General features: G+C 39.7%; 1 protein-coding gene across 1 annotated transcript in view; it reads left to right on the top strand.

The window, feature by feature from the left end:
• SLX4IP (SLX4 interacting protein) overlaps nt 1–12759 on the top strand; it is a 180997-nt gene that overhangs the window by 108278 nt on the left and 59960 nt on the right. Inside the window, exons 3-4 of the mRNA XM_070419907.1 lie at nt 1262–1351; nt 5893–6013. Of these exons, the coding sequence (XP_070276008.1) occupies nt 1262–1351; nt 5893–6013 (211 nt within the window). The remainder of the gene's footprint in view (nt 1–1261; nt 1352–5892; nt 6014–12759) is intronic.

The raw sequence follows: 12759 nt of genomic DNA, 5'->3' as shown, positions 1-12759 counted from the left end.
TCGTTTTATTTTTTTCCATATTTATAGTTGGTATTCTCACACCATTAGTTGAAAATACTTTCTTTTCACCTGTTGCACAGAATTTAAAATAAAAACAAGCAAAACCTGTTAGCCAAAGAAGTACAAAAGTGTTTTTTTCTTATGGGCCATAAACAGACCCTCTGGGCCTCTTAGACTACCCTCTACCTATAGTCTTGGTCTTCTATTCCTTTCTAAGGTAGGTCTTCCACAGTTATCCTGAGACTCTCAGAAGTTATTCATAAGGTTGAGGATTTCTAAGGCTACAGCTCTTTACAGAGTCTGTAGCTATGTCACAGAGCTGCTAGCCATGTGTGGCTGTCAAAAGTAAAACCAAATAAAAATTAAAAATTTAGCTTCTGGATCACAATCGCTAGATTTCAAGTGTTCAGTATCCGTATGGCTATTGGCTACCCTGTTAACCAGTGCAGATACAGTATTTCCATTTTTTTCACAAGTGCCACACAGCACTAGCCTATCTATAATGATAAAAGCATAATATGCTAATTAGACCAGATGTCCTTCCAGACGACCTTCCGCACGAAACCAGGGCTGTGAGGGAAGCCCAGGTCCCAGGTGCCAGAGGGAAGCCGCCTGCCTCGGAGGAAGAAAGGCCTACTTATGCATGAATTTCATGCTTTGGGCCTCTAGCAGAATAAGAAAGAAGACAGGCCTTGTATACAGTTTGTAGGGTGTGAATGAAACTTATGTAGTTTTGATAACTGTCATTCAGCATCTGCCTTTCTCTCCTTGGTTCTTTTCTTCCATTCGTGCTTCTATTTCTATTCCAAGATGCATTGTCCCTGCCAATCCTTTTTTCTGCCTGAAAATACAGGAGCTTAGATATTTGTCCTCTCCTAGCTAGAAGAAAGAATTCTGCTGGCTGTCCACAGAATCATTCTTCCCTGGAGCCCACCTAATTCTGACCTATTTTACTTCTCCAGTGTTTGAACGTCTTCCAATTGCCTCTGGATGCCTGGGCATCCCCCTCAAGGCGTAGCGCAGAAATAAATATGTTGTCTTTTCTATCCTGATTTAAAATGACATTTCTCCTTAGCATTTCTACCTTAAATACTAAGCTTGCGAAGAGTAATAGGTTATGACTGATAGCCCTGCCTGCTATGAACATTTCTGTCTAGTAGTGGACTTCGTTGCTATTTCATGAGCAGCCACATAGGAATTTGTGTAGTTTCCTCTCATCGTTTGCTGGGTGTGAGCTGAATCTGCCTTCGCTATCTTTCAGTGCGGGGATTTTGCTGTCCTGGTGGATCTTCACATCTCACCGCAAGGATCAAACAAAGACACCAGCTGGTTTTCTGAACAGAACAAAGAGGTACCACAAGACTTTTCACTATCTAAATACAAGTAGCCATTGCTAGGAGAAATATTAGCCCTCTTAAGCTTTCATTTTAATTGGTGGACAAGAATATTGAGTAAGATTTTATTCTTGAAAAATAGGTGTTATCTTCCCAATGGCAGACATATGCTTGCTTTTTTATTTTCCTTCAGACACTGACAGGTTCATACATTTCATATGTTACTCTGTCATTTAAACCAGAAAGTTCCTACCTCTTTGTTTTGAGGGCAGAGGTACTCAGTATTACAAGAAGAAGTTAAAGTGACAATTCCAGGTAAGCAGGGATTTTAATCTGATTGGTTGTGCAGGATGGACCGAGCTCCTGGAGCAGGTGTGGGGGCTCACACAAGGCTGATCTTTCACACCTGTGTGAAGTCCCAGTCTTGTACACTTTTATCTTCCACTATCCTTTTATTAGCATGAGCCTGTGACAACAAGTGCAGGGATGTTTAACAACGTTCCTTCTCTCACCACACTCAGTCGCTAAGGGATGGTGAGGCAGTACAGTGAATAGCTGTTTGACTGGGAGCATGATATCTGACCTCCCTGGCCTCAGCCTCCTCATCTGCAATGAAAGGGTTCCACAGAGCTATCAGAGTCACTCCTGGCTCTGTATCTGCTCCCCACCCGAGTGCTGCCTTGGAAGAGGGTCAGAAGGTGCATCAACTCTCATCCCATGCTGTGCTTCCTTCTTCAGATCCCTGGTTACTGAGCACAGACAGCGAAGCAATCAATGGCCTTTAAGTAACTTTCAAAATATTTTACACTTTGTGTGTCTATGGTATTCATTTGTCACAAAGCTTCTTAGAGCTAAGAATAAAACTAAGTTTTATTAAAAGATGGTGCCTAGAGAAGACACTAGTGCTAATCACACACACCTTTACTGTGATAACTTTTCAGTCAGCTTTTGGAGATCACTAGGAAAAAAAAATCTCCCTAAAAAATCATTTTCAATCAAAAGATAATAAAATTATTAGGGGACTTTGCTGTCATAATTTCATAATATGTAGTGGTCTGAAACTGGGAGAAGGAAGGCACAAGATCCTGTGTGATGGGATTTACCCTTCAGGTAAATAACTGTGCTTTGTTCTCATCAAGACTTAATATTTAGTAGGCCAGCATCTCCTACTACAGCTCACCTTCATATAATTCCAAGCTTTGGCTTACCAACACACATCCCCATGATTCAATTCAAAACAGTTCATTCCCCAAAGTGACTGAGGGAACCTCCCCCAAAAGGCTTCTGACTTGACTTACATTAATAGCACTCTAGAATCCATATTTCCCTCTATAATTCTCCCAACTTTACCACCTTAGCCTTAGAGATTTCTGTTGATATTCAGTCAGTTTTGCCAAGAGTCAGTTTATTTTGAAAGCTTTAAAATAAAGCTGTGGGTATGTGAATCACCTCCTAGCCAAAGCGTGAGGCTAGATTTTTCCAGGGTGCCACACTCAGCTGCGCCACTCCACCTAGTACCTACATCTGAGCAGCAGGGCATGACTTCGCAAAGATGCTCAGTGCACGATCGGACCTGCAGACCTCGCTGCAGAGGCAGCTGCAAGAGGGCAAGTCATGCCAAAAAGCTGGGCTTTGCTCCCAAAGTGAAGTTCCTTTAAATTTATTTAATGTATGTCCACTAACATTAAAAATTGCTCTTGGATAACTGTGTGTGTGGGGGGGGGGGGGAGAGAGAGTGAGAGACAGACAGACAGACAGACAGACATGGAGGGATGAGGGTGGTAGGGAGAAAAGCTAGTCAAGAAAAGTACTATATGGCTTCATCCTATGTTCAGTGTCTCAGTGCTTTCATTTTTTCATCATTAGATCATCTATCTCATGCTTGAGATTTCATGAGCAATCAATTTGATTGCATTTTAATAGCCACTTTATATAGTAAAAGTCTTAAGAATATGCAGTTCCTTTTCAGAAAAAGGAGCTAATTACATGTATTAAACATATGTTTATTTAGAGTCCAGCACCAGTAGTCTGTGTACCCAAACAGTTGAACTCAAACTGTTCTATGTACAAACTTAAAAAAGCAAACATGAGCCCCTGTTAGCCTAGAGATTCTGTATGTATTTCTCTTGCTCATTGATTTTAACTTGGTCTTCTCATCTGCCCCTCCAGTTTCACTGGGAATTTGTCTTTTCTTGCACTGCTCTGGTTCTGAAGAGAATGCTTTGCTAAGTGTGGTGTGGTCTGTTACTAGGGTATCTTGACTACATTGCACGTGGTCTACCTTCCATTTGTCAAACCTGACTCATCGAAGGAAAGCCCCGTAACTATAGGGAGAAAGTTTGTGTGTATGGCCTTTGCTTTATTTTTGTCATGCTATTTTTAGTTCTAGCCTTATAGGGCATTTATGGCCAAATTTTAACAATTCTTATTTCCATGTATGTCTTTGACATATTTTCAGGCTCAGTCATTCTTGAACCCTGCATGTGAAGCAAAATTCTTTAATTGTTAAAACAACAGTATGAGGCAAGGCAGCCTTTCTGTTGTGTGAACAATGCCAAGACACTCAACTGTAAATGGATATTTCTGTATTCCACAAGGCACTGCATCTTTGGGCTGCAAAATGAGAGCAGAAGAGGGGGGACCAGTTTTGCATATTACCTAAAAACTCACATTTGTGAGTTAAATCTAGTGTTTTCTATACTGTTTGAGAAGTACATGTGTTTACAATAAAAGTCAAGTTTGGCTCTCATTGCCCTCTGAAGCAACTTAAAACTTTGTTCTTGTTTTAATTTATAAAGATTCTAAGAGATTAATCTGAGACGGCATTGCAAGAAACCAGTGGAACAGGTTTGAGGTGACCTCGGCAACTCTGAGCCTTCTTCAGAGTCTTTGGGAATTGAACCAGAATTATCAGTCCTTATGCATCATGTCTGAATCTAAGAAATTTAGATTAGTGTGCATTTTTTCCTTTTCCTACATTAAATAATACCTTTCTGCTAGTATGGCTAATGTGGACAGTTTCTTCCCAGTGCATGTTTGTACTTTTAAAGTTTTGTTTTTCTTTTGATAAATAACACTAGAGGCCCGGTGCATGAAATTCGTGTACTCGGTGGGGCGGGTGGGGGTGTGTGTGTGTGTGGGGGGGTGGTCCTTCAGCCCAGCCTGCACCCTCTCGAAGTCTGGGAGCCCTTGGGGGATGTCCAACTAACGGCTTAGCGCTGCCGCCGAGCCCAGCTTCTGGCTGAGTGGTGCTCCCCCTGTAGAGCGCACTGACCACCAGGGGGCAGCTCCTGCATTGAGCGTCTGCCCCCTGGTGGTCAGCCCCCTGGTGGTCAGTGTGCGTCATAGTGACCGGTTATTCCGCCATTTGGTCGATTTGCATATTAGCCTTTTGTTATATAGGATTGATACATAAAAACAATAGACAGCTGTAGAAATTTGCTGTGGTATGGTATATTGACATTGAATTAAAACCATGAGCTTCTGTTATCTAATAAATATTAATCTACTTTAGAGAAATATGAAAAGTTAAATTATTTTAATCATTAATAGGTGAATATAGTGCAAATGGGTATATACAGTATCATCAACAAGAGTATGGGAAAAAATCAGATTACTGATTTCCAGTTTGCTATTCAATTCACTACTCAATGCTTTTCCCTTTTTTGGTAGATTTGTAAACCGGAGGCCAAAAACTAATGAATGGCAGTGTTTAGATTTTAAGTTTTAGAACCACATTTGAAAAATGGGAAATTTTTGTGTAAAATAGAAGTTTCTGGTTCCTCTTTAACAAATTGGAGGATCTGGTGATAGTGTGCCTTGTATTTATCCCCACATTAAGCCCTGGGGGCTGCCCCGTTGAGTGTGTCAGGGTTCCCTCTGAATATTCCCTGGCTCCTTCCTTCGTCCACAGTCTTCTGTCTGGCCATTGTGAGCACTTGTTTGGGGCTCTCAATGTCTCAATAGAACTGGTTGATATTTACATGAAAATAGTCTTCACCTCACTGATTTCATCACCTTGGCATTATAATTTTTTAAAAATTATTTTAATTGATTTTAGAGAGGGAACAAGGGAAATAAAGATAAACATCAGTGTGAGAGATACATCAATTGGCTGCCTCCCTTGTGTGCCCTGAATTCACAAGATCCATCCCTTGTCCTTAAAAGGTAGGCACAGAGCACTTTAATTTGGGGTAAAATGGGGATCGAACGCACAATCATTCAGTACACTCCAACCAACCTAGCCACACCAATCAGGGCTGGCACTCTAATTTTTACATTGAGGTGTTTTTATCTTCCTTTTAGAAATGTGAAACTAAGGCAAAGAATAATTAAATGAATTTCTCAGATCACAGAGTGGGCCCACAAACCTCAGTAGCAAATTTGCATCTCCAGTATTCTCTATGAGTACATAAAACATTCTTCTCAGTATTCGTAGCTAATTAAACAAGCAAACAAAATGAAATGTTCACTGTAACCTTTTTAATGTGCATGATGTTGACTTTTTTTGCATTGTATTAAATCAGAAAGTTATCTCTAATTTTTTAATTTACTATAGGAAATCTGTTTACTGTTAAAAGAAACCATTAATTCAAGAGTTAAGGAGTACTTGGAAGTTCGTAAACAGCACAGGCCGTCAAATACAGAATTCACAAGATCCAGTCCCTTGTCCTTAAAAGGTAGGCACAGAGCACTTTAATTTTGGATAAAATGTCTGCTTTGTAGAAATGACAATTATGTTTGACTCTGACTGTCATGTTAGTAAAGTGATACATTTAAAATATGTGTTCTAGTGAAGATGCTTTGTTTGGGTAAAGAAAATTAGCCAAAAAGCCCTGAAGGGTTTTTAATGGTGGGCAAAATATATGAAAATAGAAAATAAAACATTCCCAGGGAAACTGTAAATTTATAAAAGGGTTTTTTTTTAGAAGTAATCTTATAAATGGATTTACATTAAAACTGACTTGATTTGGAGTTTTGTGCTTTTTAAAATGTTTTCATATATGTCACCCGATTTCAGAGGTTCTCAACTAGGGTGAATTTTGCTTCAGGGGACATTTGGTAATGTCTGTAGACAGTTTTAGTTGTCGTAACTGGGTGGGAGCAGTGGCCTGGGAACTACTGGCATCTGGTGGGTAGAGGCTAGGGATGCCACTAAATATCCTATAATGCATGGAACACTCCTCCCCTCCCCCCAACACACACACACAGCAAGGCCTTCTGTGGCCCAGAACGTCAAGGGCACTAAGGTTGAAATATCATTACCCTATTTCCCAATAACACTTTGAGACCGGTCATGTCTGAGTTATAGATGAAAAGGCTCAAGGTCTGCAAGATGAAGTGGCTTGCCCAAATAAAAGATCTTGTTATTGAGGACAGATTATCTTGTATATTTGGCACTTCCATCCTCCCTTCTCCTCCCAGTACATAGCCCAGAGTCTGATACATAGATTCAGTAACATGATGAATGATAGAGTATTCAGGTGGCAAGTGGCAAAACCTGTCCTCAGACCCAGCTCTTCTGACTCCCAGCCCACTTCTTTCTGGCCTGTCGTTGTTGTGTTTTTAAGTTTTCACTAAGTCAGCATTTCATAGCACTCTTTCTGGTACAAATACAGTCAGAGGACAGTGCTGGACTACTGTGAACTGGATTATGCTACTGCACACATCTCTTTAGGAAAGGAATGGTGTTACCCCCCTGTCGAAGGGATACTTGATCTTAAGTGTTTACCTGGCATAGCTCATAAGCAGGCAGACATTAAGTTTACCCAAACAATATTGTTTAGATGATACTTTCTGGTTTGTCGCTTAGAGGTAGTATAAATCTTGAGAAAAGCCATAGGAGCTTGCAATCTTTGTAGCATTCTTGGCACTGAGCAGATGTGCTAGTCTCACTTGCTAACTGATAAACAAGGAAAAGAGACAGAGTGGGTTTCAGGACATCCATCCCTGGTGTGGCAGTGGCTTGGTCTGCCACCCATCCTTCCTCTCCTGCTGAGTGAAGAAAGCTAAATACTCAGTTTCCCAGCCTCCCTCACACATAGGGAACACAGCTCTAGCCCAAGATGAAAATAAAAACTTTTCTTGGGCTCATGCGGGCAAGAAGTTTGTTTTTAAACAGAAAAGTGATCTCACTGTACAAACAGTATTGTAACCTATTTTTCCACCTTTCATAATATAGAAGTCCTTTAAGACATGTACATCACCATTTTTAAAAACTTTGTTTTATTATGGTAAACTATACATAGCATAAAACTTCTTGTTTTAACTATTTTCAAGTATATACAATACCAGTGTTTAGTGCGTTCACATTGTTGTGCAACCATAACCACCGTCCATCTCTAGAACTTTCTCATCATTCTAAACTGAAACTCTTTACCCATTAAATAATAATTACTCATTACTCCTTTCCCCAGCCCCTGGCAGCCACCATTCTACTAATATATATATTTGGTAACCACTAGTAAATAAATATATGTTTAATATATAAATATACAATCATGTACCACATAATGACATTTTGATCAACGGTGGGCCACATATCTGATGATGGTCCCATAAGATTATAATGGAGCTGAAAAATTCCTGTTGCCTGGTGACATCATAGCCACTAACCTCTGAGCGTAATACATTACTCACTTGTTGGTAGTGATGGTGGTGTAAACAAACCTACTGTGCTGCCAGTCATATAAAGGTAAAGCACATGTAGTTATAGTATTAGGCTATATCATGTAGGTTTGTATAAGTACACCGTGGTGTTCACACAATGACAGCATCACCTAAGGACACATTTCTCAGAATGTATCCCTGTCATTAGGCATTGCATGACTGTATATAATAATATACATCACATTTTGTTTATCTACTCATTTGTCAGTGAAGTAGTTGGGTAGTTAAGTTGTTTCCACCTTTGACTATTGTGAATAATGTTGCTATGAACATTGGTATACAAATATTTGGTTGAGTCCTTTCTTTCAATTATTTGGGTATATTCCACACCTGAAGTGGAATTGTTGGGTCATTGGGTAATTCTGTATTTGATTTTTTTTTGAGGAACTGCCATACTGTTTTCCATAGTGACTGCACCATTTTACATTCTTACCAACAGTGCATGAGGGTTCCAATTTCTTCACAACCTTGCCAACATTTATTTTCTCTTATTTTGATTATAGCCATCCAATAGATGTGAAATGATATCTCATTGTGTTTTTGATTTGCAGTTCCCTAATAAGGAGTGATGTTGAGAATCTCCTCATGTGCTTCTTGGCCATTTGTATATCTTCTGTGGAGAAATTCCTGTTTATGTCCTTAGCCCATTTTTAAAAAAATGTATTTTATTGATTTCAGAGAGGGAGAGAGAGATTGAAACATTAATGATGAGAGAGAATCATTGATTGGCTGTCTCCTGCACACTTCCTACTGGGATCGAGCCTGCAACCCGGCATGTGCCCTCGACCAGAATTGAACCCGGGACCCTTCAGTCCCCCAGCCAATGCTCTATCCACTGACCCAAACCAGCCAGGGCTCCTTTGCCTATTTCTTAATTGAGTTGTTTGGGGTTTTTTGTTTTTGTTTTCGAGTTATAGGAGTTCTTTATATAGTCTGGATATTAATCTCTTAATTAGATACATGACTTGCAAATATTTCTCTCATTCTCTGGGTTACCTTTTTATTCTCTCTCTCTTTTTTAAATTTAACTCTTTTTTTGTTTTGTTTTGTTAATCCTCAAATGAGGATATTTTTCCATTGATTTTAAGGGAGAGTAGAAGAGAGAAGGAAAGACAGAGAAACATCGATGTGAGAGAAACACATCAATTGGTTGTCTCCCACATGAGCCCGATCACGGCCCGGGTCTGGGAGGAGCCTGTAACCAAGGTACGTACCCTTGACCGGAATTGAACCCAGGACCCTTTGGTCTACAGGCCAACGCTCTATCCACTGAGCCAAACCAACTAGGGCTACCTTTTTATTCTGATAGTGTCCTTTGACACACAAATGTTTTTAATTTTGATATAGCCAATTTGTCTATTTCTTCTTTGTTGCCTGTGGTTTGGATGTCATAGCCAAGAAATCATTGCTAAATCCAGTCTCATGAAGCTTCTTCCTATTTTTACTTCTAAGAGTTTTACAGATTTAGCTTTTACATTTAAGTCTTTTATCCATTTTGAGTTAAGGTTTAAGGTTTAAGGTGAGGGTCCAATTTCATTCTTTCATAGGTAGATGTCCACTTGTCTCAGCATCATTTGTTGAAAAGCCTGTCTTTTTTCTCATGGAATAGTCTTGTACCCTTCCTGAAAATCTCTTGATCATAAATGTGAGGATTTATTTCTGGGCTTTCTGTTCTATTCTGTTGGTCTATATGTTTGTCTTTAAGCCAGTACCATAGCTTTTTTATTACCATAACTTTGTACTATGTTTTGAAATTAGGAAGTATGAGTCTTCTGATTAGTTATCAGTTTTTCAAAATTGTTTTGGCCATTCGGAGTCCACATCACCATTTTTAATGACTGCATAGTATAAGTGTTCATGCTCTAATTTATTGGTCAAACATTTGGATGCATCTGTTATTTTATTTTTACTGTGGTAAACCATGGTGCAATGAACATCCTGATGACGTACATATTTGCAAACTTCAGTTTTTTTATATCACTTTTATTTTAAAGTGCATATTTTTATTGGCATGTAAGAGCTTCTTAAGGATATTAATGCTTTGTATGTTGTATATGTTGCTAAAGATTTTCTCAGTTTATCATTTGCCTTGGACTTGGTTTACTTAACTTACAACCCCAAACAAGGAGAAACCTTTATTTGCCTCATGGAGGCTTCTCAGATCACCAGCCACCAGCAACCACCAGCGCGATGAATGCTGGCCTTCCTTATAGTAAGGATTGCCAGAGGGAGGAAGCAGGATGATGATGATAATACAACCTTCTTTAGAAAAATGGCTAAGTGTCCCTCTTTGAAAGTAAACTGGGTATGAAAGCATCATCTTTCCTGTCCTTCCTACTTCTTAACTGAGCATGCCTTTTGATGTGCACATCTTAGCCAGTCCCCTTCTGTGCTGCCATCAACCAGTCCATCCTCCTGCCTCACCTGGACAACTGCAGCAGCCCCCTAGCTGGCTTCCTTGCATGTGCTGTGGCCAATGCATCACCTCCTATCAACACTTCAGTTGGTGTAATCCCTTAAAATCATAGGTCTAATCCTGTGCACCTCTGCAGGATTTCCCCAAAGCTCCCAGGATGAAGACCAAGATCCCTGGGGTAGCTGCCTCTCTAGCCTCCTCTTGTACCACTTTTTCCTCATCCAACTCCAGCAAACTTAATTTCTTTCTTCCAAAGCTTCGTTCTTCTCCTCATGTTGGGCCCTTTGCCCCCTGTCTTCCCCTTCTCCTATGCTTCTTTCAGCTCTCTGCTCTCCAGGCCCATGAGCATTCTGAACTTTTGTTCACACTATTTGATTATTGTCTTATCTCTCTGCAAATGTATGAGCCACCCAAAGACAGGTTCTGCCTCTTATATTATCTATTATATCTCCACCACGGAGCACATTTCCTGGCTGGTGGTAGGTACATTATACGTGTTTGTTCAGATGATAAATTACGTACATGGTTATATCTTTCCTCTTCCTAGTAAGGTCAGGGCCTGCCATAACCTACCTGTCCTGCTTTGTCTCCTCCTGCTACTTCCTTTTCTATTTCCTGCAAACCTACATTCTTTATCCCTCTGTGCCTTTGTGCTTACAGGTTTCTCCTTTATCTGGAAGACTTTTTTTTAAAAACTTTTAAGACCCAACTCAGATATTACTTCTCCAAAGTCGTCTTCAGTTCCCCCCTCTCTGGCACTTAACACTTTTATAACATTTGCCATATTGTGTCCTAATGGTGTTATAAGCAGTTTACCTGCCTTTCTCCCTCCCTTTTATTGGTTAAGATTGATTCTTTGTCACCTTGTAACTCAAGAGCATAAATAGATAACTGGGCTTTTAGTTGTAGTGCTTAACCTCACACTAAAGTAACTCATTTCTAAAAGGTAAGGGCTTTATTTGCCCCTCTCTACCACAAGGCTGCTTTTCCCAGATGCCCAAGGCTCCTCATGTTCTAGGCCTTATGCACTGGCAGGGATGAAGTGCACAGACACAATAATATACCGCCGCCTTATATTGTTTATTAACAGCTGCACACAAAAAAAACCAGGAACTGAATACATCCTTTTACTCTTTCCTCAGAGGACCAGAGACATCTCTAGACATTTATCTAACTGCCTGTTCTTAGCTGCTTCAATGATCTTACTTAAGTGTCTTTTTCAAAGCAATTTCAAAGCCGCTAACCATAGGCCTTTCCTGTTTCCCCTCAGTGTTCAGCTCTGTGTCTCATGATCCTTGAAACTAGAAAGACCTGTCATTACCATATTATCATATTGGTGGTTTGGACGAATGTGGGTGGTTCATGCTTTTGTATAAATTGGATGTCTTTTCTCATTTCCACGTGTTTTTTACCTTTATCATTTCCAAATTGGTGTAACAGTAATGTACCTCACTCATCATGGCACAGATATCGAACACATAATGCTAAAGGCTGATAACTTTGCTGATTACGCTCATAAAAGTAATTTTTTGTGCTCTGACTTTTCTTTCTAAAAAAATAGCATAAATGGCTATGAGGCCATTTCGTTAGTCATATAATATAAAGGAATACAATGACTGTTCATAAACTAATCAGCAAATAGCATAGCACAGACATTTGCTAGTAATCTCATCTTTTTTAGGCCGCCTGAAATGTTATTCCAGTAGATTCTGTAAAACTTAATGTTGTAAGAAAGTTTTTTAAAAGACTTCACTGTCAATCCCACCTCTTTAATATTTTCCCCCTTAGCCTTGCCAGTATTGGGTGTTATCAGTGTTTTTAATTTTTGCAAGTCTGACACATCAACATTTAAAAAAGATATATTGCTCTTTGATTTTTATTTATGTTTCTGTTCTTATGTATTAATGAACTGAACTACATATTTACAGCCTGTGTTCACCTTTGCATTTTTTTTCTTTGTCTTTTTCTTCTTAATTTCTTTTTCTTTTTCCCTTTGTCGCTCGTTGGTCAAGGCCCTTCTTAACAGCTTTTGAATTCCTGCCACAGCCTTCCTGATTTTCCTTCCAGCTCATCTACACCTCTGCTGCCAAAGTGGCCTTTGAAAAACAAAATGTGATAGTCTCCAGCTTAAAATCTTTTGTGGTCAGGAACCTTAGTTGCCTAATAGCCTTTATTTAATTCCATTTCTGTTTGAGACTAAGCAGAATGGGTCTGGCTCTTTAGAGAAGAAGCTGATTATAGGTATTAGGTAGCTCACAGGATCTACCTGTAGGAGGGCCAGACAGCCCCGTTCTGAAGCTACGCAGTCTGCACAGCCTCAGCCTCAAGGTGGACACAGCT

The sequence above is a fragment of the Myotis yumanensis genome, unplaced genomic scaffold (assembly GCF_028538775.1).
Source record: "Myotis yumanensis isolate MYYU_CA2020_CCGP unplaced genomic scaffold, mMyoYum1.0.hap1 SCAF_7, whole genome shotgun sequence".
Lineage (NCBI taxonomy): Eukaryota > Metazoa > Chordata > Mammalia > Chiroptera > Vespertilionidae > Myotis > Myotis yumanensis.
This window is presented reverse-complemented; position numbering and strand designations above follow the sequence as displayed.